Source organism: Carassius carassius, chromosome 11 (genome assembly GCF_963082965.1).
Source record: "Carassius carassius chromosome 11, fCarCar2.1, whole genome shotgun sequence".
Classification (NCBI taxonomy): domain Eukaryota; kingdom Metazoa; phylum Chordata; class Actinopteri; order Cypriniformes; family Cyprinidae; genus Carassius; species Carassius carassius.
The window spans coordinates 29,769,603-29,797,057 of NC_081765.1; the positions used below are offsets into that span (position 1 = coordinate 29,769,603).

Consider the following 27,455-nt stretch of genomic DNA (forward strand, 5'->3'; position numbering starts at 1 on the left):
TTGGGTGGAGATATTTCTGTTACTTTCTATTACTTCACTAGTCACTAGTAAATGTCACAAATAATTACAAAGAAATGGCAAGTTACATTTAATTAAATATATCATTTTCAAGCAGAAAGACTGACATGGCATTTTCTTGTAAAATGTATTCCAATAATCATTGCTTCATTTAAATTTTTTTTAATGGAGAGTAAGGCTAATTTTACAATTGTATTCTAAACTTGTTGCGTAATTTGACAAAATTCTGTTCGAGTAACATTATTTTCTTCACCTCTGATATTTTCATGTGCGAAAGTTGCCGGAAATAATTTACACACAAAACATATTAAAATGGTGTTAAAACATTGACTCTTTATTTAGATTAGTTTCAAACATGCAAAACACATTTTTATTACAGATTTTCACGGTTTAAGATTGAAAGTCTATGTCTGTCTATAAAATAAAGGACAATGAGCAAAAAAATTAATTAAGAATGGTGTGTTATAAAGTGTCATTTTTTTTACTTTCATATTACAAAATCTATTTTGTTCTAAACTATTTTTTTTAATAATAGTTAACCCCTGGGACATAAAAAAAAAAAAAAAAGAATATATATATATAAAATAAAATAATAAAATAAAATGTTATTTTTTCCCCCATAAAAGTGAATGTGACCAACACATTTCAAGCAAGATAATCAATGACTGATGACTTAATTTTTCCTTTTGGTCACTATTTACTGACATTGTATCAAAGAGAGTGGAGGAAACATTTTGCAAATAGTCTTCTTATGTGTTTCACAACAGAAGAAAAAGTCATATGGGTTTGGAATGTCATAAGAATGAGGAAATTATGACAATTTTTGTTTGAATAATCCTTAAAACATTCATGGCGAACAACCCAAAAATGATGAAGCAGTACTATTATATGTTAAATATAGTCCAAACTCCCTGAAAACACCAGCTGCCATCATGGGAAGAGCAGAAAGATTAAAATTCCAACTAGATTCAGCATGATTGATGGGCCGAGTGTGGTTTTAACGGCCCATTCTGTGGTAAAGTCGTGATTCCTAAACCAAGATTGTCTGTTGCACAGACAGCCGTTGGACTTGCTGGCCTGGAGCTCAGCAGAGGTTATATGACAACATGACTGGGGTGTGTTCATGGCGTGAAAACAATCCCAGCCATTCTGTCTGTAAGACACACACACATATCCATGCATCTACACATGCATGCAGTCTCCGATGCAGTTTGTCTTGGCAATGCTGACCAGAGTCTGTAAGGGTCATCAAAGCTCGTGTCGGAAGACAAGGACACGCACATTGATTAGGCGGAGGATATTCTGACTTTGAGTTTATGACTGCGGCCAGGCCATGCATTCCTTCTGGGCTCACAGCTGTGAGGCTATATTAAGACGGCAGATTTCTCTTTCTGAACTGCAGCTGGAGGAATTGGAAATATTGGGCGGGAGGCTTGGCGCTCTTTGCTCCAGTGTAGATGTAGTTGACATTAACGCCTTGATTTGTGTAAAATTTCATTTCAATGGCCGAGGTCCGTTAATAAAGATTCCTTGCAGTAGAAGTTTATGGTGAGGGGTAGAGTGGTGTAAGATGTGTCACCCACCCTAAACTGAAAAAACCATGTTCCGTATTTAAAAAAAAATGTTGTGTCAAAGCAAATATATATATATACATACATACACTTTATAATATTATAATACATTACCTATATTTTACAACAATATCTAATTTATTTGTGTAGTGAGGATATATATATATATATATATATATATATATATATATATATATATATATATATATGTGTGTGTGTGTGTGTGTGTGTGTGTGTGTGTGTGTGTGCTCTTGTTTTTGTGACATATCAGGACACAACTCTGTATAATGACATGGGTATGACAAATAAATTAGATATTGTTGTAAAATATAGGTAATGTATTATAATATTATAAAGTGTATTTACAGTATTTATATTAATATTTAATTACAACACAGTTCTAATATACATACACATATATAAATCATAATATGTGCATTGCTTAAGATTATCTTAAGAGTACTTAGCTACATTCAAATATTCAAATGTTAAACATTTTCCAGGTTGTTTTAAGCAAACATGCATAATGCCCCTAACATGACACAGCTTACCCTTATTGGACATGGTGTTGATGGGTCATGAATGCTCCTTGCAGGGAGGTTTCTTTTTGCATGAAGCTATTTTGCATTGCATTAACTAGGGTGCCCAGTCGCACAATATTCTTCAGCTCTGGTTGGAACTTCACTGGCCTCTGGAATATGGCACTTGTCATCTTGCCACAGGCGGGCAAAAGGCCCAGCTCCTAAGATGGCCAAGGCCCACAGCTGTGCTTTATATTTTCCATCCTAAAGTACCTAACCTCACCTCAATCCATCCCTGCTCCCCACACCGACCCAGCTGACTACACTACCCGAATTACTGGAGGTCTAAAGGCTTTTAACAAGCTTGCTTGATACTATTTTGACAGTCAACAGCGACTCGTGCTAGTACATGCTGAGAACATTAAAACTAGCTCAAAGTAAACTTGCAGCATCAAATAAAAAATATGTGTTGGGATAGGCATGCAACGATATTAAAATTCTGTCTGATACATCTGGCCAAAAGTAATAATTAATTTAAATGGTTTGGCCGAACTGTCAGTATTTAACTATTACTATTTTGAATAAAACTGAAAACAAAACTAAACTGAATCAATTTAAATTCTACAGTTGAATTTAGACCTCACAATGCTATAATGTACAGTATAAAAAAAAAAGAGTATTAATTTTGTATTTGGCTAAAGATTACATTTAACAACATTATTAAAGTATTAGAATAAAGCGAATAAACAAAATAAAGATGAACTGTAAGTGAGGGTTCAAAGATGTCAAACTGAATCAAAATATCTATAATATAATATATATTCCATGTCAAATTAAATGTCTTTTTGCTTTCTTTAAAATATATATTTTTTTTCATGTAGAGAAAAAAATCAAATACAATATAATCCTATATATAGAAATAAAAATATATATAGGATGTGTGTGTTTCACTTGCAAATTCTTCTACAGACACTTTTGGGTGCTTTATTAAGCATCACAATGTACTAAAAAAAAGTCCAAATGTACTGCTACGGTAGTGAATCCACTAAAAATATACCCATTAAAATATCTTTGTGTTCTGAAGAACACAAAGAAATAAGAAATTCAATAAGAAATTCAACCGAACAGGTTTTTGAGGGTGAATTAATGAATTTTCAGTTTTGGCTGAACTGGTCTCTTCAAGGTCAAGATCTCAGACTAGAACGCCTATTAATGAGACCATACTTTATTTACAAAAAAAAAGAAAAAAAAAGGCTGAGCTTTGCTCAACGGTCACACTTTCCATCACAGGTGACACCTCACATCGAGGGCCTCCCAACCTGCCAGAAACAGCAGCAGGACGCCCACATCAAGTCTTCCTCCAGTCTAGCACTGGGCAAATCAAAGCTCTAGTTTTTTTTACACACAGGCCACAGGCTCACAGAGGGGTCCTCAGTATGACAGCAGCAGTGCGGGCAAGCAGCCAGAACCTTCCGTCCTCCCTTTTGATGTTCGGAGACGAGTGAGTTTCAGGCGCCCGCCAAAACTGCTTGCATCATCACATTTCCCCCGCCACAAAAAACACTGCTCTTCTCTGGAAACCGCACGATCAATTACATAGCCTGTGTGGAAAAGTCTTCTTTAAAGCCCGCGCTCTCATGAATCAGACAGCGTCGATGTGGAGATGAAAAAGAGCTTAACTAATTAGGCCATGGATGCTGCGATTTATGACCCACGTAGCTGCATCCTGCTCAAAGTGGAAGCCATCCAAACTCACATCTCTGCTGACTGTCAGCTTATTTGGCCTCTTTATGGCCGTTTCTGCCGACGGATATGATCATTCCTGCATTTCAATCCAATTGCCTCAAAAAGTGGGATTAATCACTGACTAGACCACACAGATCCAAAAATCGGAACACGAGCATCAGGCCATTTTTTCTTAAAGCACGGTCAGTTCTGCAGGTCTTGTGAAGTTTTCCCTGAAGTAGCTCCCGTGCGAGTCTTACCGAGACCTGGCGTCAGGCTCCAGAGCAGGATACAGAGATGAGAAGCCAAGGCATGATTTCTCATGAGAAGACAGGGCCCCTGCCAAAGCCCTTTGACCTTTGATGTGTCTGCTCCAGACTCACACACACACAAAAACAAAATATCTAGATTCATGCTATTCTGAAGTCTTTGCGTCACCTCTCTTCCCTGGAACTAGACTCAAGTGATGGTGACCTGTTCAGGGTTCCCACACTTGTTGACTCGAGCCTTGCCATGACATTTTCCATAGATTATTAATTACTTGACTGACATTGGACTGATTGATATTTTCATTTTTATACCTCATAAAAAATAAATATGGAAGCCAATTTCCACTAAAACATCTTTTTATTAAATCGGTAGGCCTGGATCAGAATATTATATATGCAAATTGAAACTGGCCTACCACAACAGCACATCAAGTTTGAAAAATTACCTTAGTTCTGTAAGTAGTACGCCTAAAAATAAAACGTACAACAGCCCAGCCTAATAATAATGTGTTTATATTAAAAGTATTTCTCTTAACAGACCTGTGTGTTTTGAATCACTAGCGCAGTGTCTGTTCTCGGAGCATATAAGCCCTGCACATGTTAGGCAGGGCTTATATCAGTATTGTGAAATATAAACTTGCAATTTTGAGAAAAAAAAAGAAAAGAAAAGATTTGATACTACTTTGATAAACGCACATTAAACTTTTAAATCATTTGTTTAGTTTTATCGTGTCTTTTTGGAGATGGCCCGAAAAATAAAAGTGAAAAGTGAAGTGAAGTGACATTCAGCCAAGTATGGTGACCCATACTCAGAATTTGTGCTCTGCATTTAACCCATCCAAAGTGCACACACACAGAGCAGTGAACACACACACACACTGTGAACACACACCCTGGAGCAGTTGGGGGTTCAGTGCCTTGCTCAAGGGCACCTAAGTCGTGGTATTGAAGGTGGAGAGAGAACTGTACATGCACTCCCCCCACCTACAATTCCTGCCGGCCCGGGACTCGAACTCATAACCTTTCGATTGGGAGTCCGACTCTCTAACCATTAGGCCACGACTTCCCCTGCATAGGCGAGATATTTAAACTTTTCCTTCATGGCATTTGCTGTTATGACATCCAGTGAGTGTATAACGTTTGACATAATCAGGCAACATTTCACCGCTAAAATGAGCGTTTTTTTTTAAATCACTTCCATTATGGCAATTTGATTTATAGCAGTGTTTCCCATACATTGAGTTATTTGTGGTGGCCCATCACAATATCAAAACTGACCAGCAAAGGTGTTTTTATATGAATGTATCTTTGAAAAGAACCGACCGTCTTCAGAAAAGCTTCAATGTCATTTTCACTTTGAATTAGGTTACTACTAATACTATAACTATCCTGTGCCCTGCAATAATCATTTACTCAAACTCTCTTTTATGAAATAAAGAAAAAAAAAGAGAGAAAACCAGCAAACATATTGGCCAAAAAAAATCAGCATCATCAGCCACTGGATGAATTAGTTTATTTGAGTAAATTGTTTTGGCCAATGAAGCTTTTAGCAATTATTTAAAATGCATCTGATCACTCTACACAATAATCTAGAAACATTGTGAATGAACACTACAACAGCTTAACCAGCAAACTTGGCAAAACACAAAATTAATGTCACTGCCAAAACTTTTGGCCATGACTGTATATAGTAAACAATAAAAACGGTAGAAAACACCATGTTCATTCAACATTTGTTGAAAGAAGAAAAAAGGAGAAGGAATTGTTTTTCTAGATCAATGGATCAAAAAGTTAACTCTACCTCAAACAGTTCTATGGACTTCTTTGGAGTCCTTCACAAACACTGAGCATGTATCATACGCTGCACCTCTCATCAACCATGAGCTCACTCTGCACAGAGAGGGCCGCTGGGAAATGTTCGTGGCCTCACACGCTGCACCTGAACACAGTATCATGTTCCCCCAGAAGTCGCATGCAGGGGCCCCTTCAGATCCAGCGGACCATCTGTCTGACAGTCAGATCAGTAAATGACAACTCACAGAGAGGATCTCTGCAGACTGCAGGCTTGGGCTTTAGATTCACTAATGACGCGATTCACAAAAATGTTGTTTTCTCCTTGTATCAAATTCAAAAATCTACCAACCTCATCAATGTAATATAAACCATTTCTGTTTACACTGTTAAAGTGAACTGTGAAAGAGTAAATACTGTGTAAAAGATTTTTCATTTGAAGTTTGATTTCAGTAAGTAATTTTGATACGATTAAACAGTATTACGCATGTATAAATAATATACATGTTATAGGGCTGTGCAAAAAAATTGAATGCGATTTTCATGCGCATCTCATCAGTAAAGATGCTCCTGTAATTAGAAGTATATCTCCGGCACGTGCGTTCAGATCAGGGTTGCCAGGTTTCACAACAAATCCTGCCCAGTTGCTTCTTAAAACTTATCCAAAACTAGCCCAATCGCGTTTCCGGGAGGTTCCCTGATAAAAATTGCTTCCCGGGGTTTTTTTTCTCGCAATTCTGACTTTTATATCTTGCAATTTCCACTTTTAAACTTGCAATTGTGAGTAAACACCTCACAATTGACTTGTTTTCTTAGAACTTTTCTTTCACAAAAATTTTACTTAACACACACTTGTGTGTTAATATCTCGCAATTCTGCGAAAAAAGTTACAATTGCAAGATATAAACTTAAAATTGCAAGAAAGTCTATAACCTTGCAACCGCGAGAAACAAAGTCACAATTAAGAAGAAAAAGTCAAAATTGTGATATATAAACTCAAAATTGCGAGATATAAACTGAACTGTCTGAACTGTGAGAAATAAACTTGCAATTACGATAAGTTTTTTTTTATCCCATAGAGGAAATGGCCTTCCATAATATAAATATATAGATTGGTCAAACATGACAAATGAGAATATTTAGGTATATAATAGCTACATGAATTCTCACATTAATTTAGAGCTATTGATATGCTTACTGCTACTTTTGTGTGGGACTTAACACAAGACACTGTGCTTGTCTTTCAAAGCACTTTCGCAACAAAGATTTTGTCATTCATTTGATGTCAGAGTGTGTTAGGTCGATGTTACATTGTTTTTGAACATGAGACTGCTTGAAATGATAAGTTCATGTGAGCTTGCAATTTATGCGAGAGCAATCAAGAGTAGTTAAGTAGAAAGAAAGAAAACAAAAACAAACAAAAAACAGAATAGGTAAACAAAGGGACATGAAACCGAGTACGGAATGAAGTGTGAAAGGAAGAACAAAAACAAACTAAAGGAATAAAGAAAGAACAAACAAACAAGTAAAAGAAAGACAGACATAAACAAATAGTCAAACTTCGATTAATGTGAACTACATGATGGTGCACAATTTGTCAAACTGGTTTAGACCAAACAATCAGAGCACGTGTGTAAACGGTCTCGGAGTGTCAGGAACACAAGGCTACAGAGCGTGAGAAGGTCTTCATCATCCTCCTCCTCCTCTTCTCCCCAGTGGTGGCCTATCTGCCTCGCTGTGAGGTCAGTGGGAAGACAGCGGAGCTTAGCATTAGAGCACAGGACCATGTGTCTGGGATATACAATGTTGTAAACACTTTTTCTTTCTAATCCCACACACAAAGACTCTGGAAAGTCTTCCTCTCATGGCACGAACAAGACAAACGGCAACCTCCATCTCTCTAGATGCTCATCCGCTCCACCCAAAACTCTGAATCCCATTTCCAAAAGCTTATTCAGGGAAACTTTCTGTCATGTTTGCCAGGGGGCACACAAAAAACGGATCTGCAGATGAGGAAGACTCAACCATGACGTGCAAGATGAGGCAAGGATTTATGACTGGTAATTAGTATTAGCCTGCGCAAATTTCCTTGCAATGGACTGAGACAAATTACATGGACTGGAACCACGAGGCTCTCGAAAACCGATCCCACCTCATAGTTCCACCAAATCCCAGAGCTGGAACATGCCAAGAGCGGTTTGAAGCAGAAGGATCCTGCACTTGTAAAACGGCCAGTGAAGGGTTAACACCCGACATGGCTATACATCAGTCTCAAAGGCTTTTCCAATCGCTCCCCCGTCTAACAGAAAAAAATAAAAAAAGAGAAAAAAAAAATGGGGAGGGGGCCACTTCAAAGCCTTGTCATCTGGCATTGCAAAGAGCTGGTTTGAATTAACTTCAATTCTCCTTTCCATTTCCAAGTTCATGGTGAGAGTGCCTGGGCTTCTGGTTTTCATTAGAGCCAATTTTCTTATCTTTTTTCTCCCTCCTTTCTTCATCCTAGGGTTGATCCCCTGCAAATGCAACGTGGCACTGGCTGGGTCTAAATAAGAAGGTGCTGCCCGTAAGGCATGCATTGTCTCGAGAGGCCCACAAAACATCGCTGAGGAGGAAACACGACAAGTGGAGGGAGAGAAGGGGGAAAGAGATAGAGAGGAGGGTGAACAAGAACGAGGCATGCATTAAGAGGGAAAGTGATAAATGAGAAAAAAGAAGGAAAACAAAACAGGAAGAAAGATACAGAAGGAACAAAAAAAGAAAGACAGAATAAACAAATAAGAAAAAAGAACAAACAAACAAGCAATTTAAAGAAAGATATCGAAGGAACAAACAAACAAAAGAGAGACAAAAACAAATTATGCCAAAAGAACAATAGAAAAAGAGAAGGGTACAGAGGGAACAAACATAAAAAATAAAAGACAGAACAACGTAAAAAAGAAAGAACAATTTAAAGACAAAAAACAGAAACAACCGAAAGACAGAAATAATTAATGAAAAACAAAGACAGAAAGAACAAACCTACAAACAAAAGACAGAATAATACAAACAAATAATAGACAAAGAACAAATGAATAAACAAAAACTAATAACAAAAAGACAAAAAGATAGACAAGGCATAAAAACTAAAGGAATAATGAAAGAAAGAACAAACATAAATAATTAAAACAAACAATGTATAAAAAAATGAAAGGAAGGATGATAGGAAGAAAAATAAAAGTTAACAACAAAAACAAAGACTAAAAAACATGGGGGGAAGAACAAAAAATGTATAAATAAAAATGACAGAAATGATAGAGAACAAGAAAGAAAGAAAGAAAGAAAGAAAGAAAGAAAGAAAGAAAGAAAGAAAGAAAGAAAGAAAGAAAGACGTGAGCAGGAAGGTAGTAGACAGAAATATATGAAGTGTTGTGTTCTGTCTCTGTCTCGAGGGATCATTAAATCAAACACTGAGAAACATTTGTGCGGAGCAGCTGATGATAGAAAACATGAGAGAGAGAGTCGAGTCCCCTCTTCTGGGTGGATCACGGGTGCACACAGATAACTGCTGCCCATGAACTCACTAGTCACTTAACATGGAGTTTACTTGGCCTTGAGAATGAATCATGAGCAGATTTGCATATAATTCAATTAAAATAATACTGTCATTAGTCATTTAGCAGCAAGCTTTTTTCATAACATTGTCTAGGTGTAATAAATATATAAAACAAAATTCAACATTTGAAATAATGAGTAATAACTGCTCTTATGTAAATTATTAAATATATTTTGAACAATTTAACTTACTATACATACAAAGACAAACATTTTTGCAAATGTTTTGTTATTTTTGAACTAGTTAAATGTCTCAGCTGCTTAAAATATAAGTGACATGCATTTTTTCTCAAAATGTAAATAATCGCAAATAGTAATTACAAGGTCATATCATTTACGCCAAACAATTAAGTGTTTAAAATACATTAAGAAAGTGTGTTAAAACACTGAAATATGGTTTTCAATAAGAATTGTGTGCATTGCATATTAACTCTTTGCTATCTAAAAGTGAGTGACAACATCTGACAACGCAACTGTACAATGACTTGTTTACTCTGAAACAGCAGATGTTTCTACAGGGGGATGAGGGCATTCTAGGTGCAAATGCCTGGTAGGCACGGATGAATCCGTATGAATGGACCGATAGACTGAAGGTGTTCGCCAGCATTTGAGTACAGCAGCTGGCAACACACGTATCTGTGAGTCATATGGAAACATAAAGCAACTGAGAACAAGTCGCATCCCTGTCGGCTTCACGAAGGAAGATGTTCATCAAACTACAAAGCTTAAAAGCTTTTCCAACTGACTGATTCTCAATGGCTGAACCAGAGCATCTTAATATGGGTGCTGATGCAGATGAGATCAGGGGAGATCTGAGGTCAGATGCGCAGACGGGTCGGACTCAGCTGGCATCGCTTACACCCTGCGTGCGGAAAGGGAGGGAATTTTTCGAAGAAATGTTGGGGAGAGATTTACAACAACAGTCGGACAGACTGAGAGCGTTCTGATTGGGTCAAAGAGAAGGAGGTGGTCGGGTTTTGTTTTTAAAGGGATGAGGTAGGACTATACCTGTCTTATCATCGCCCTGCAGTGGGCCATATTTTAGCCATCTACCTGCTGAAGCAGCCTGAATGTATTGGGCACGGAGGCCCCTCTTCAAAGAGCATCTCGAATCGGCCGTGCACCGCACCGTGAGGGAGGGGGTTATTAATAGCCTCAAACACCAATGCTAATGGGGCTCAGCTTTACTGGCTCACCATCAAAGACTCCCATCAGCCCCTGCTACAGATAAAAGGGACAGTTCAACGGATGAGCAGTGCTTATACAAATTGTTACAAGACCCCGTTCTCCAACCAATTCTCTAACAACTGCTTACAGCTCATGAAAATCCCTGTGAAAATGGGGCTTTTCACACACTTTGGCTGTCATATGGGTGTCAGTTAAGCAATATTAAACTAGTGAGTTGGTTTGGCTCTATTTACCTCTGCCTAAGTAGGTTTCACTTTAAGAGATCATGAAGCTGACACAAAAGCAAAAAAGTATGTACAAGAGAAAATCCCATAATGTGCTGTGACAAATTTAATGAAAACATCTAAAAATCACATTAAGAATGCAATCTCTTAATGCACTGCCAAAATAAGCAAAAATGAATCAAAGTCAATGAACACCACAATCATTTCAAATTGGTCAATTATGAGGTTTCACCGTAGAAGCCGTTGCCTGTGTAGGCTCACTAGGTTTTGGAAAAGAGCCTTTGATTCTCTTTGAAATAGTTTTATTTATGACAGGCTGAAAAAGAAAAAGTCAATTGATCCAACCCATCAAAGTGGAGTGTTTCCCCTTTAGCTTTTAAGAGTCAGTTAGGATTCTACTGTGTTCTCAATCATTAAATACTTTTTTAGAGTTACAAACTGTGGTGAAATAGAGTCCTTCTATTAGCTGTGAGGTCACTGGGGTTGCAATAAAAGGACATTGCCTTGCAATAAATTCAGCCCTATACAGACACTCTCTGGCACATGTGCCCACATAAAATCTGTGCAGCTGCTGGTAATACAAATAGGCAGAGGGAGTAAATAAGTATTCACTGAAATTAATACATAATAATCACTATAAGGCAAATATCACTCCGTGTTAGTTAGAGCGTTTTCTGATTAGTTAGGTCAAGTGTCTACCTATTCTTTCATCAGCATGGTGTCACCGGCTGCCCAACTTGGATCCATCTTGCACATTTCCAAATAACATGCAATTCTGAGTGGGAAACATGGATTCTGAACCGGCCACTAAAACCTGCTGGTCTTGAGCAAAATTATTACAACGGAAACTAAAATTAAAATGAAAACTATAAATACAAACTGTAACTCTAAAATTACACAAAAACAACATAATCAACAAAGCTGATGTGGCTCCTATTTTCACCTTGCTACAATACAACAGTATTCTACGTTTCTGTTAGGGCTTGCATAGACTAGTCAAGTAGTCGAGTGATCGACTATTTCAACCACTAGTCATCGCTGTTGGAAACAATCGACTAGTCGAGCATGCATTAACCATAATGCGTACAAAGAGTTTGTAAGTACGACATGAATTTTAGGATTACAATATTGAGTGTAGCTGTTACTTTCTATGATCTTATCTATTGCATGTAAAGTTAAAATATGTAATGTAATAATTATGGGTGTGCCTGAAGCCGAATTCCTTATTCGGAATGGCATGGGTAATGGCTTCAAAAATGAATAACAGACAAATAAATTCAGAATAATTCTGCCTGAATACTTTAACTGAATAAGCTGGCACAGTCTGGTGTTTGCTAGATAACAGTTGAGTCAGGGGATCAGCGCAATATTATACAACAGACCTCTAAAGTTACGAGTGTGAAGTGAATGATTGGAAACTTTATGAATGAAAAGAGCGCAAATCAAACACAGCATTGTCTCTCGGTGCATCTCTCAGAAATCAGAGCTTGGCAAGAGTAATATCACCTATAATAATACATCATACACATACTATTGTATATATTTAAAAGGCAATGCTTTAAACCTTAGGCTACGATATGATACGAATGAATGGATTTAGCACACCGCGCTCACCAATCAAACAGCAGCGTCGCGCGTCAGTCTCTCAAAAACCAAACCAGTTCTAGCAGGATATTAATCAGCTTAGATACAGATACATTTTCTACTTGTCCTACGTGTTTGCATCTTTACCTTTTGCTGGTTTGCGTGGCATGCACACATTTGTTTAGTGAAGTTCACTAAACATTAAGACTCGCTTAAAGAGTTCTGCGTAATGAAAATGTGCGCATTGAAAGGACACAGTCGTGTTCAAATGATCACTAAACGTTTGCCATGACATCTCTCTGCTTGCATGATAAATGTTATTTTAGAAATTAATAATTATTTTAGTTTAACACGACATACTTGTTCAGTGATAACTATGAAAAAAAAAGATAGCCATAATGGTCGTATCAACGTTGTATCCGAATGCAGATACGAAAAATGTTGTGATTGTTACAGACACAAATACAGATACAAATACTGGCTGTTACATGAAAATTTTTATATGTAATGTCATAATTATAAAGTTTGACAATTTACATATGTAATTGTTGCATACGGCTATGAATTAATAAACGTCTATTGATAAAAAAAAAACTATTTAATGTCTTTTCATTTACAATAGCATGAACCACAAGTAGTCGAGTAACTACTTGTCGAGTTAATAAAAAATAGACTAGTAGAAATCAGTAGTAGTGCAACCCCTAGTTTCTGTTCACTTGTTAGTTAAAAAAAACAATTTTAATTACAAAAAGCATTGTTTGTATTGACTGCTATGAAATATATTACCCTGACTGACTCCATCACAAAAGCTCATGATGGCAAAAAGATGCTGAACTACATTTAGTTTTATATTTGTAAACAAAGACTGTAACATGCTATGTGAAGGTTATGTCGAATGTCGCTTGTTTTGGTGTAAAAGGGTACAGTATATACACATGACAGTGTTACCTGAATGCTGCTAGATAGTCTGCGTCCCCCATGGGTGGCTCCAGACCACCGGTGAAGGCCATGTTCACAGTAAAGCCCACACCTGGACCAATGCCCACCTACAGACATACCACAAATTAAATTCAATTAAATGTGCGGTTTAGTAAAAAAAAAAGTTCTTGTTGGAGCAGATGAGCAGGCATTATTAATCATGCACATTCAAACTTCTCCAGGGAAACCACTAAATTAAGGCTTATATCACAGAGCCTATAAACGAAGAACAATTATAACCATAGTAAAACTGTAATAAGGTTTTATTTGAAAGCCAAATGGACTTTGACTAATACCAGAATTTAGGGTTACATGGAGTCAATTTAATTTTCAATCCCCTCATTAGTCCAGAGGCAGAAGCTGACTTACGGATTAATGATAATGAGCATTAATTATAACTTAGAGAGTTTTGGAGTTTTGGTATCTTTTGCTCTACTCATGTCAGGTTGATGTCTGATATATTTATATATTCAGAATATACAGTGAAGTGTAAAATTCAATTTAAGTGAAAAAAAGAAACCTGTATAAAACCTGACAATTTTCAAAGAAATAAAAAGAACATCTGACTGTCTGTGCAAACAAATCACTGGATGATATCACAAATTTGCTTAGTGACCAAGAAATAGTGCAGAATATTAAACTTTTTTCTTTATTTTCCCCATTTTTTCTCAGTGCGGTATTCCAATATTGGTATTATTATATTATTAAATATTGGTATAAAATATCGTTCTATTTCTCTTGCATTTTTAATTTACATGGCAACAGCAGCTGCTCGGTATACATTCTGGTTCCTCTAACTGAAAACAAATATAAACAAAAGAGATGAATTAAAAGAATAATACTTTCATTTAGAATTAAACTGATCAAAAGTGACAGTAAAGACTTTTCCTCTATATTATTACCAAAGATTCAAATTAAAGCTCTTCTTTATTTTTATTCAAAGAATCATGGTTTGTAAAAAAATATTACGCAGCACAACTGTTATCCAGTGCTTAATTTGTAAATTGCGAGGTCCCGGAACAAAGCGGGGTAACAGATCCGGCATGTGATTACAGGAGGGAGAGGTAATGGAACATTCGCACAATCACATTGCTGGACCAGTTTAAGTGATTTTAAGAGCGTGCATCAGTTGCATTTAGGGTCTGTAAGGTCATGAAAATGCCATGCGATTTTAAAACAACAATTTACAGGCCTAAAAACGTTTTGAAAAAGTTGTGGAATTTTATTTTTCAAATCTCTGTGTAATAGTTATATTTAATCAGGTCCTACATTTCTGTGGTTTTAATAATTCTCGCAGCTTTCAAGTTTATAATGAGGTAAATCCCTGCATTTGTTCAACATAGCTTGTAGGTTTGAATAATAAAATAAATCCACACAAACAAGATTCAATCAGTCATTCGAAATCATAAACTCTCTTCGAGGGCGCTTCACATCGCGCATCTTGTCGGCGCACCTGCTGCAAGCTGCGATACAAGACTCACTCGCATTTCGATCGGGACAGCTGACAGAACTGTCACTTCACTTGACTAATCGGGTAATTGTTGCATTGTCACAAAAATGTATAATTTGCAAACCTTTTAAGTATTTTAAGCCATTTGGTACATGTTGTGCCCTCGCAATCACATCCAAAGCTCGCGCGTATCAAGCCGCCTCGCGAGTATTAGCCTTTACAAGAGTTATTTTTCGTAGTTTGTTGAGTTTAAGCAACCAAATACACACAATATGATGTCTGATGGTTGTTGACATATAAAACAGTTTCATGTCACACTCTACTAAAATACAGGGGGGGGAAGGGGGGGGTCAAATATTAAACAACACTGCGTCGTCAGTGTTTGTGTTGTATCAGACACGTGCAATTAACATCAGGCTATATGAAAAACAAGCTCAAATGGAGTTAACAAGGTCTTTGGCCGGGGAATGATGAGATCTGTGTTTTGTCTGCATCTGAGGCAAGTGCAGCGCATTATATGCTATCATCACCTTTTACAGGCTATATAACGTTTATTGTTGCTATATGGGTGCTTAGTTTTTCTTGTTTGCGTAGTAAACTTGGCCAATGTCTCATGATATAAACGATAAAGCTCTTATGCACAGGATATTCAAAACGTACAAAAGTTTATTAGCTAGAAGGGAAAAAACGTACTTCTCCAGTCTTCAAGCAAACAAAGACATTAGCCTTTACAGGCATAGTGTTTGAGTGAAGTACAATTGCTGTACAATTCAATTCAAACAGTTATTTGTTTACCCTTGCTTTGCGAATAAGCGGAGATCTGTCTCATGCAGGCGGTGCGTCAGGTTTCACTTAGAGCTTGAGGATCCAATGGCGAAATGAATTCTTACTGACAAGCTCTTTTAAATACTTATCATTGGTTAAATATTTGTAAAACCCTCTGATTTAAAATAATAATAACGAATTATAATAGAGATATGAATTTTGGTAAATTTTTCACGCCACATATCTGTCTGCCATACGTAAAACGCCACCCCTGGAGGAGGGGGGTCCGCCAAAATGAGGTGCCGGATCCGATTTCGGAGGTGCCGGATCCGGATCCGGCTTGTTCCGGCACAAATTAAGCCCTGCTGTTATCCACATTGATGATAACAAGAAATGTTTCTTGAGCAACAAATCCGCATACTAGAATGATTTCTGAAGGATTATGTGACACTCAAAGCTGAATTTTCAGTATCATTACTTCAGTCTTCAATCACAGAAATATATTAATTATATACAATATTAAATTTATACAAATAGAAAACAGTTCATTCAAATAATAGAATATTTCAATTTTTTTTTACAGATTTTTTTTTTCTGTTTTGACAATTTTTTATAAAATAAATGCAGCCTTGGTGGTAACACATCTTCTTTCAAAAACTGTACTGACCCTAAACTTCTGAATGGCAGTGTATATCAAATTACATTCAAAGTGCACATAAAACCCACCTCATCAGGGGCTCCACTGCCAGGGAAGAAGTTCCCATCATCGTAGCGATGGAGAGACACATACAGGACATTAGGGTCACTGTAGAAGGCCTGTTGAGTCCCATTGCCATGGTGAACATCCTAATACACAACAGTACATATCATTTAAATGTCATCTGTTTGTTCTAGTGACCATGTGAAGAAATCAGAGGTCAGAAAGAGCTTTAGAAAGAAAAGAAAAAGCTTTATAATTTAGAAAGTATAGATATAGTGTAAACATGCATGATGCATTGTAGAAAAACACAGGAATTACACAGTAGAGATTAAATGTAACATTAATATAAGAAAAAAAACAGAAAATTCAATAATGCAATATAATGCAGAATTTTTGAATTGTTCAGGCTGAATATAAAAACTGTTCTTGTGCCTGGCTGTCAGAGGGCAACAGTTGAAAGAGAGAGTGGGCTGGGTGTGTGGGGTCCAAAGTGATCTTCTTGGCCCTTTTCCTCACTCTGGAGGTGAGTTTCTCTTGAAATCTACTATTATCTCAACTGTTTTGGGCGTGTTCAGATCCAGGTTGTTGTGACTGCACCAGACAGCCAACTCTTTAACCTCCTGTCTGCAAGCAGACTCGTCTCGTTGTAATTTGTATACAGGGAGAAGAGAATTGGGGAGAGCACACATCCCTGAGGGACACCAGTGCTGATCGTGAGAGTCCTGGTTGTGAGTTTGCCCAGCCTCACTAGCTGCTGCCAATCTGCCAGGAAGCTCTTGATCTACTGACAGATCGGGGTGAGCATGGACAGCTCGGCCAGTTTGTCTGAGAGAAAATCTGGCATAATGGTATTGAAGGTCATACTAAAGTACACAAATAAGATCATTGCCTAAGTCTCAGGTCTATCAAGATGTTGCAGAAAATAACATCATCCACAGACCTGTTTGCTCTGTACACAAACTGAAGAGGATCCATCAAGGGTCCAGTGTTGTCTTTCAGATTGGCCAACACCAGTCAAAATAGCACCAAACAATTATATTTTGTTAAACAACGTAAAAGTCAGATGCTGTTAAAAGACATGTTGTCACTCTGTTGTGTTCACATTGGAATGAGAAGCATGTAAAAATCTTTTCTGAGTCGTCTGTGATGCAGGAGGGCAGTTAAAGAGAACTGTATTCTTTTGTAAAAAAATGTTTCATGTCTGCCACTGTGTCACAGTCAGCTTCCCCGTGTGACAGACAGGAGGAAATTAAAGACATTTTAAAAGGCTTCCAGAAATCCTAATTAGAGATCGACCGATATGGGTTTTTCTATAGCCGATGCCGATGTTTAGAGGTCAGGGTCAGCCAATGCCCGAATGTGCTGCCGATTTTTAGGTCCGATACCTTGAAGTTTTCCCCTTCATTTGCATGCTAAAATGTCACACTAATAATAAGTGGATGCACAACATTTCTAAACTTATCATCATTTATTGAGCACTGACTTCAGCACTGAGCACTGACTTCTGACCATCTCTCGAATCTTAATTTTGTCCACTGCACAGTATTAAAATAAAAAAATTATCCAAAGTTAACCAAACAAATCAATAAACTGACCAAGTATTAAATATATAAAACAGGTTATATATATATATATATATGTTTTGCAAAATATTTAATTTGAATGAAATGCTTAATTTATTAAATATATTAATATTTGACTATAAAATTAATATTAGATTTATGGCACGGTGCTCCATCGTGCTGGAAAATGCATTGTTCTTTACCAAACTGTTGTTGGATTGTTGGAAGAAGTTGCTGTTGGAGGGTGTTTTGGTACCATTCTTTATTCATGGCTGTGTTTTTGGGCAGAATTGTGAGTGAGCCCACTCCCTTGGATGAGAAGCAACCCCACACATGAATGGTGTCAGGATGCTTTACTGTTGGCATGACACAGGTCTGATGGTAGCGCTCACCTTTTCTTCTCCGGACAAACCTTTTTCCAGATGCCCCAAACAATCGGAAAGGGGCTTCATCGGAGAATATGACTTTGCCCCAGTCCTCAGCAGTCCATTCACTATACTTTCTGCAGAAGATCAATCTGTCCCTGATGTTTTTTTTTGGAGAGAAGTGGCTTCTTTGCTGCCCTTCTTGACACCAGGCCATCTTCCAAAAGTCTTCGCCTCACTGTGCGTGCAGATGCGCTCACACCTGCCTGCTGCCATTCCTGAGCAAGCTCTGCATTGGTGGCACTCCGATCCCGCAGCTGAATCCTCTTTAGGAGACGATCCTGGCGCTTGCTGGACTTTCTTGGACGCCCTGAAGCCTTCTTTACAAGAATTGAACCTCTTTCCTTGAAGTTCTTGATGATCCTATAAATTGTTGATTTAGGTGCAATCTTAGTAGCCACAATATCCTTGTCTGTGAAGCCATTTTTATGCAACGCAATGATGGCTGCACGCGTTTCTTTGCAGGTCACCATGGTTAACAATGGAAGAACAATGATTTCAAGCATCACCCTCCTTTTAACATGTCAAGTCTGCCATTCTAACCCAATCAGCCTGACATAATGATCTCCAGCCTTGTGCTCGTCAACATTCTCACCTGAGTTAACAAGACGATTACTGAAATGATCTCAGCAGGTCCTTTAATGACAGCAATGAAATGCAGTGGAAAGGTTTTTTTGGGATTAAGTTAATTTTCATGGCAAAGAAGGACTATGCAATTCATCTGATCACTCTTCATAACATTCTGGAGTATATGCAAATTGCTATTATAAAAACTTAAGCAGCAACTTTTCCAATTTCCAATATTTATGTAATTCTCAAAACTTTTGGCCACGACTGTATATATACAGTATATAAAATAAATAAATATATATATATATATAAATATATATAAAATAATTCCCACTCATGGCACTGATTATGTTAGCAAAAAAGAAAATTATTACACGGTGATAAAAGAATTAAAGAAAGAAAGATAAGTAATTGTGATTTATTGAAAATGATGGGTGCAATTTTTTCCACTGTTAATACTGTATATGCACCAATGTCTCTGTTTGGGAATCAGTTTGAAAATGAGATTTTTTGTGCAATTCAGTTTGGTAACTCTAGTGGCACATAAATAGGAAAAGGGACATTTATTAATAAAGAGAATATAAACTGACTAAGTGTGAACTTACCCAGTCTACAATGAGAATCTTACTGACGTTGAGTCTCTGCTGCAGGAGTTTGGCTGCAATGGCCACCGAGTTGAAATAGCAAAATCCCCTGTTATGTGTCAAAAACAAAAAGCACAAAACATAATGTGAGAGAGAGAACACAGAGCCGGGCAGTCAGCTGGTGTGTGATCTATGGTGGAGGGCCTGATCGTGTGCGTCTGCGAAGTGGACCTCCTGGCCTGATGGATTGTCTCATTTCACTAATGACACAATTCACCCACTGCGTCCTGGCTTGGCATCAGAGCGGAAGAACAGGGCCTGGCCCGCGGCCCACAGCAGAGGCACCAAACCTCAGTCTGCTCCCCAAACACGACATCGATGGAACAATCCTTTTATTTAACCTTTCACCATAGAGACTGAGGAACACTCATTTACTTCAACCTTTCCGTAATGAGGGAGACGCACTGGGAATAAAGATGGGAGGAGCGGCTGTGAAGCTCCAGCCTTTAAGAGCAGCAAAGTTCGGCAATTAGAGGGAATTTAGTCCCACGTTTATGATCCCTGACATTAATTTGGATAAAACATCAAGCTTTAAGATAAATAAGACTGCATCCAAGTTGCTGAGCTGAGCATCGAGAACCGTGTGTACCCAAATCAGCTCAAACAAAGTCTGAAGCATGCAATAAAATGCTTCCAGATCAACAATAAATTGTACTTTTCAGGAATAAAGTACAGAGGAGACCTGAAACTATGTTTCATGTTTTAGCATTTGGTCAGTAAAAAGAAGTGCTTAAACTCCAGAAAATGTTGATTGACAATAGTGAAGTCAAACGAATGGTAATTTTTTTTTTTTTTTTTTTTTTTTACATATTTTTACATTTTTTGTAAGTACCGTTTTCTAGTAATATAAACGAAACATCAAAATTAATTAGACATATATATATATATATATATATATATATATACATATATATGTGTTGATTTGTAATTAGACTGCAAAATATTTTTCAAAGATATAAATGAAACCGAAATGATTAGAGAAGAATGAAAAATGTCATGTTTATGTCATTAACACTTACCATTTATTTGTAATTATTTGTGAAATGTTCTTGTTATTTCAGAGTAAAATTGTTTAAACATTTTTTTCAGTGCACTGACAAACATATTCATCCAGAAAAAGTATTTGATTATTTTTTTCTTATAATTAATTTAATAATTCTAGACATTTCTTTGTAGTAATTTGCGGTTTTCTAGAAACTTCTCAGTGAATATTTTTCAACATTACTTTTTAAGTGCAATGATAAATATATTCACCCAGAAAAACAATTTGTTTGATTATTTTTTTCTTACAATTACTTGGGTAACAATGTTGAATGTTTAAGATAGACAAATTAAGTCATTATTACAATGTGTACAAATCGAGAAAATGGGGCAATTTGCTTTCATTTCTCAAATTATATACATAATTTAAAATATCTTTCGTTTGGAATAGAGACAATTTTGTGGTAAAACGGTTGACATATCTTTAATAATTACATAAAATATTTTATAATCATTTGTCATTTTTATTTTCTATAATTGAATGGATTTACAGTAAATCAAAATTATTAGATTTTTCATTTAAATACATGTTTTTAAAAATATGTATTTTAGTTTTGTTCTATGGTAGATTCAAAACTCTAATCAAGTCTAGTCAAACTACAGGAATCCCTTTTTTTGTCGGATACAGAAGACACACTCCAAAGTCGACCTTACTCAAGAAAAATGCCGTATATAACGCACGCTAGTCCTTCCAAATAAATCTGGCATGAGTCACTGTGGAGATAACGTCGGCCTACTGTGCTGCATTCACCTCAGCGACAGTCAGCGTGAGAGCTGGAAGTCCTGTTGTCTTGCTGAGGAGAGTACTGGAATTCATTTATGTGAGAGGATAGTGTGTGTCACACTGCTGTATGACGCTGTGTGTGTGTTTAAAGTGATGGTGATATGGGCTGTGGAGTGTGTTGGAGATCACACAGAGACAGTGACGTACATGGGAGTGTTCTCCTCAGCGTGGTGTCCTGGAGGTCGCACCACAGCAAAGCCGTTCTGTGAACACAAAAACACACACAGCGTCTCAGACCCTGGAAGTGACCTTAAAGTCTTTAAATAATATTTGATTTCAAAGTAATGTGCGACAGATGCTTGGTCAAAAAGAATCAAAAGAAAAAAAATATTCAATTGAAATTATAAATTAATAAAAAAAAAGGAACATACCAAATAAAAATGTAATGAAATTACAATCATGTGCACCTGATGAAGGCCTTGACAGGGTAGAAACATTGTATATATATATATATATATATATATATATATAAACATTTAATATAAAGAAAGAAAATAAAAATGGGGGGGAAAAGAGAATAGAATGGGGGAACAAACTAAGGATTACAAAGGATTTAGAAATATCTAAAGACATTGCACCCAAAAAGAGCAATTTCTATGTAATTAAATACGTTGTCTCTATAAAACATTAATAAGTAATAATTAAAAGAAATATATAAAGGTATAATCAATATTCAGCGCTGGATAATTTAAAATTTTTGGGGGGAAGTTTAATGCAATAATATTTAATTATAACAATAATATTTAATCTATTACTTCATTCCAATTCAATAGCTATTTTAGCAATGATCAACCCATTTATTTATTTTTTTACACATATTTTGGCTGACTGCATATCCATATTTATTTATTGATTAGCTGTGATTTTGTCATATTTTATGCAGAATTTCTCTTCCACTGATGATAAAATACCCTAGAATCTGTTGCACTGAGTCTGGCTTGGACAGAGTATAATAGTGGTGCAAAAACATCATTCCAAAGTGGATGCTACCATGTTTCCGCATGCCGACCCACAGCTACTGAGAGAAAGAGGACTTTTAGTCCGCTAATACATTCACATTGGGTTACCTGCAGCTGCATGATATTGTTACCCTTCCTCACTCCAGAGGATATTATTATATCCACAGAATGAGAGTAAAAAAGAGAAGGAAAAGTGTTTGGATTGCAGCTGATGATTGTGGATGATGTAGGTGTAGTGTGTTTTTGAATGCGATGACAGATGTATTTTAGAGTGTTATGTTACTGGGTTGGGCGGGAGCTCGGTCAGGGTTAGGTTACGCTCTGGAATCTTTGCATTATGTGAGTAGAGAGTAGTCTTTTGGGTCACTTCCTGTGAGCTCTGAGGATTCCCCAGGTCACCTGACCCCAGACAAAAACTAGTGAAGCTGCAACTCACCTCATTATGAGTCAAACAAGCCTGAGTGGAAATATAAAAAAGCTTATTTCTGCCAGAAAAAGAGTTTTTTTTTTTTTTTTTTTTTTTATACAGTATTACACAATTGAAAGCTTACATTTCACAACTTTGACTTTTCTTCTCAAGAATCCTGTTTACATCTCACAATTCTGACTTTTTCTTGGAATTCTGAGTTCACATCTTGCAATTCTGAATTTATATCTCCCAAGGAAAAAAACGAGAAAAGTCAGAATTGTGAGGAAAAAGCTTTATTTATTTATTTATTTTATTTATATTATTATTCCGTGGCATAAATAAGCTTCCACTGAAATCACATCTGTGAAATGCTCCAAACTCAGACTTGGTGAGCATAAATCATACATCTGTGACCTCTGAGTGTGTGAGAGAGTGTCAGTCTTACCCTCAGCTCTCCTGAAGCCACCTTAAACACCAGATCCACCACAGATCCCACAGCCAGACGAGCAGCACTGGACGAGTGAACTTCATTCCAGATAGTGTCACTGTCAACCTGTTCATACACACAAACACAGGTCTGTTGCATTTAGGCTAGAGATGGTACTGGAAATGCTATCAAGTGCGATCCCCCCCAAAATAGAAAGAAGATAATAATAATAATAATTATAAAAAATCTTTAAATAAACGAGTTAAGTTAGCTGATAGGATTTATATCTTTGGTACCTTTTACTCAATACATTATTGCATTGGTTCTACAAATATAAAAATATTTGTACAAATATGAAATAATTATTATAAAAATAATAAGTAATTATCTACAAAAAAAAAAAAATATATATATATATATATATATTACTATGCTTTGCTAGCCACAGTTAGTCCCATTGTAGTGTAATACAAAAAAAAGTTATTGGGGTCTATTAAAAAAAATGTGTGTATATATATATATATATATATATGTGTATATATATAAATATATATATATATATATGTATATGTGTGTATATATATATATATATATATATATATATATATATATATATATATACACATGTATGTGTGTGTGTGTGTGTATATATATATATATATATATATATATATATATATATATATATATATAAAATGTTTGTAGTGGGTGTATTATATTAAAAATGCATATTAAAAGTTACACATATTTACAAAAATGGATAAAACAATATGCAAAAATGTTATTTATATTATAATATAAGTTAATTATATATAAATTAAAATAAAACAAGAAAGAGTAAATATAGTAGTGCATTTTATGTTATTAATAGATTTAATGTTTCATGAAAATTCATAATACTCTGTTACCCACAAATCATTACTCCCACTGTACGTAAAAATGATTGCAATCACAATTTCCAATGAGTTAAATGGTATTGTGCATCCTTATGTTAACGACCACTGAACAATATTCAGCAGTTCTTAGCAAGTCTCCTCATGAACCCACGTCTATGAGGACAGGGAAGTCTCTCGCCCCAGTGTTTTCTCACCGCTGACAGACTCCACAGGACAGAATTGAGACGTTTACTCAAGCAGACAGCAAACAGACAGAGAAGAGTACATGAGGCCTTCGCACCCAACCGTTCCCAAACATCCTCTTTTGTGCCCTTCTCGTTCACAGAGGAGCTTGATTGCTGAGCAATCAGCAAGAGAAAACGACACATCAAGATCGACACACAAACCAACAGCATGATCACAAAGAAGCAAGAGGCTCTTATGGCACCTAATGCACAACCCAAAGGGCATGGCATGTTGGGAGTTTAGGGCAGACAGGTCGAGAACAGGCATTTATTCTGTGACACGAAAGGCAAATAGTGGCATTAGAGACCTGGCTCGGAACAGGGGCATTCCCAGAATGCTTAGAGACAGAAAACAGCCATTCATCAGGCATTACTGATTATGCTCACACACGTCTGCTCTACAACCTGCAATTACTGCACAAATGAACACACACAGGAACACACACTAATATTTAAATGGGGTCATGGGTAAAATAAATTTTAGAACTTAAAAAATAATAATAATGCTATTTAAAATAAATAAATAAATATATATATATTTTAAGTTTATACCTTTTGGCCTGTAGTCCAATGTGCATTTGTTCAGTTAACACAAAAATCTATTACATTTTTTTTGCTGTTTTTTTTCTATATATATAAATTATTATTTTAAATAATAAAAATAAATTAACTATATTGTTTAAAATTAAATAATTAATCTAAATGTATACATTATAATAATAAATTAATATGATACATAATATTGTGGTTTAAAATAAATAAAACCAATTAAATATTAATTTATTTATTTTAAAGGGGGAAAAGTTTTTACATTTTGGCATTTTGCAGTTCTGCGCATCAAACTGAAAAAAAAAATAGTCAAAGTTTGGAATACATTTTTTTTACAAGTATTTACAAACATTTGATATATAAAAAAAATGAACCATATGTGACCCTGGACCACAAATATGGGTAGCAATATTCAATTTGGAATGTAATATGCAAAATGACAATGCAATATGTAAAATGGCAATGCATTTCTGTATTAACTTTTACATTTTCCAATACATTTGTGCAACGTTTGGTGCAAAATGAAAATGAAATTACATAATTTTCATTTGCCATTTCATACACTATTTTTAATATGTAAAATGAATACTAATTTTAACGCTTTATAAGTTGCAAAATTAAAATGAAAATGTATTACAGAAATTATTAGATATGTATAACATGTTCAAGCAAAAACTGTGGCAAAATTATCATTCAAATGCTATTTTTCTTCTAATTCTTATTTATATGTCCCGCAATGAATGTGCACATTGAAAATGCATTCCGAGTCGATCACGTCTCCGCCCCCTCGCGCCACGTCAATCACTGCGTGAACAAGGCGGGGCTTGCAGAAGTTCAAGAGACTCAAGACTCAAGAGGATTCAAGTGAGAGAACATGGACAAGACAGTTGTACGCTCCACCTTCAGCTCGGTCTTTTCATTCTTTCAGATAGACTAAGAGTCAGTGCGAGTGAAGCACTGTGATTTAATTCGTGCTGCTGCGATTTGCAAGAGACCCCGTTAAATTGTTTCTAGGTTATAGTATTGTATAAATATTGTCCCACTGATAAAAACAGTGCAAATAGTTCTGTCTCCTTGGATAACAGTGAAGTGGAAATAAATATAATTACATTTATGAAATAAAATTAAATAGGATTTTTTGGGAAGGTAAGTCTGGCCAATTAACAGCAACGTGAGTCAGACGAGTCTGAAGATCTGAGCTGAATTTGGTGAAACATTAAAGTTCTAGTCTGTGTCAATTACTCTCATAATAAATAATAATAATAATAATGTTACCAGTATTTTTCAGACTATAAGTCGCACCTAAGTATAAGTTACATCAGTCCAAAAATACATCATGACGAGGAAAAAAACATATGTAAGTCGCACTGGACTAAGTCGCATTTATTCAGAACCAAGAGGAAACATTACCGTCTAAAGCCGCGAGAGGGCGCTCTGGGGCAGGCTACAGGAGCACTGAGCAGCATAGAGTGCCCTCTCGCGGCTGTAGACAGTAATGTTTTCTCTTGGTACATGTCAAATTAATTTTGATAAATAAGTCGCACCTGATTGTAAGTCGCAGGACCAGCCAAACTATGAAAAGAATTGCGACTTATAGTCCGGAAAATACGGTAAATATATGTTGTCTTTCTCAAGCCCAACAAAGAAGACTAAAAAGAGAAACATCATTCAATTTAATATGTAATAAAACGAAAATTACTAATTTATTTAAGAAATGTAACTATGTTAATTTTCACAATTATTTATTAGTCACACACACACACACACACACACACACACACACACACACAACTAGTACCTTTAGACTTAAAAGATGAGAGTGGTAAATGTTACAGACATGGAACTGTTCAGTTTATTATTGATTTTTATTTCAACTTCACTGTTATCCAAGGAGAGAACTATTTTCACTGTATTTATCAGTGGGACAATATTTATACAATACTACAACCTAGAAATAATTTGCAGGTCACAGCAGCACGAATTATGTGCCCAGCTACATCTGATTCAAATATTATGCTAATTAACAGTGAGTGTAGTTTCAGACATTACAGTGCTTCACTCGCACTGACTCTTATTCTGTCTGAAAGAATGAAAAGACCGAGCTGAAGGTGGAGCGGTTCGACCAATCAGATGAAAGCAGCGTTTCAGCTCCGCCCACAAGTGCGAATGAAATATTGAAGCCATAAACCGAAATGATCAAAACGTACATGTACAACTGTCTTGTCCATGTTTTCTCACTTGAATCCTCTTGAGTCTTGAGTCTCTTGAACTTCTGCAAGCCCCGCCTTGTTCACACAGTGATTGACGTGGCGCGAGGGGGCGGAGACGTGATCGACTCGGAATGCATTTTCAATGTGCACATTGAATTGTGCTACATTCATTGCGGGACACTGAATGAAAATGCAATCGTAAGTGTCTTGACTGTGAGTGTTAATGCAATTAAGAAAAATAGCATTTGAATGATAATTTTGCCACAGTTTTTGCTTGAACATGTTATACGTATCTAATCATTTCTGTAATACATTTTTATTTTAATTTTGCAACTTATAAAGCGTTAAAATTAGTATTCATTTTACATATTAAAAGTAGT

At 36.2% G+C, this 27,455-nt stretch overlaps 1 protein-coding gene across 4 annotated transcripts in view; it reads right to left on the reverse strand.

Moving 5' to 3' along the window:
• The window catches only part of hdac4 (histone deacetylase 4), a 223,863-nt gene that overhangs the window by 15,956 nt on the left and 180,452 nt on the right, over nucleotides 1-27,455 (reverse strand). For all 4 annotated transcript variants that reach the window (XM_059562488.1, XM_059562489.1, XM_059562487.1 and 1 more), the window contains 5 exons: nucleotides 23,215-23,322; nucleotides 21,549-21,604; nucleotides 19,538-19,625; nucleotides 16,402-16,521; nucleotides 13,431-13,528 (listed from right to left, as the gene is read on the reverse strand). In XM_059562488.1, coding sequence (XP_059418471.1) covers nucleotides 13,431-13,528; nucleotides 16,402-16,521; nucleotides 19,538-19,625; nucleotides 21,549-21,604; nucleotides 23,215-23,322 — 470 coding nt within the window. The remainder of the gene's footprint in view (nucleotides 1-13,430; nucleotides 13,529-16,401; nucleotides 16,522-19,537; nucleotides 19,626-21,548; nucleotides 21,605-23,214; nucleotides 23,323-27,455) is intronic.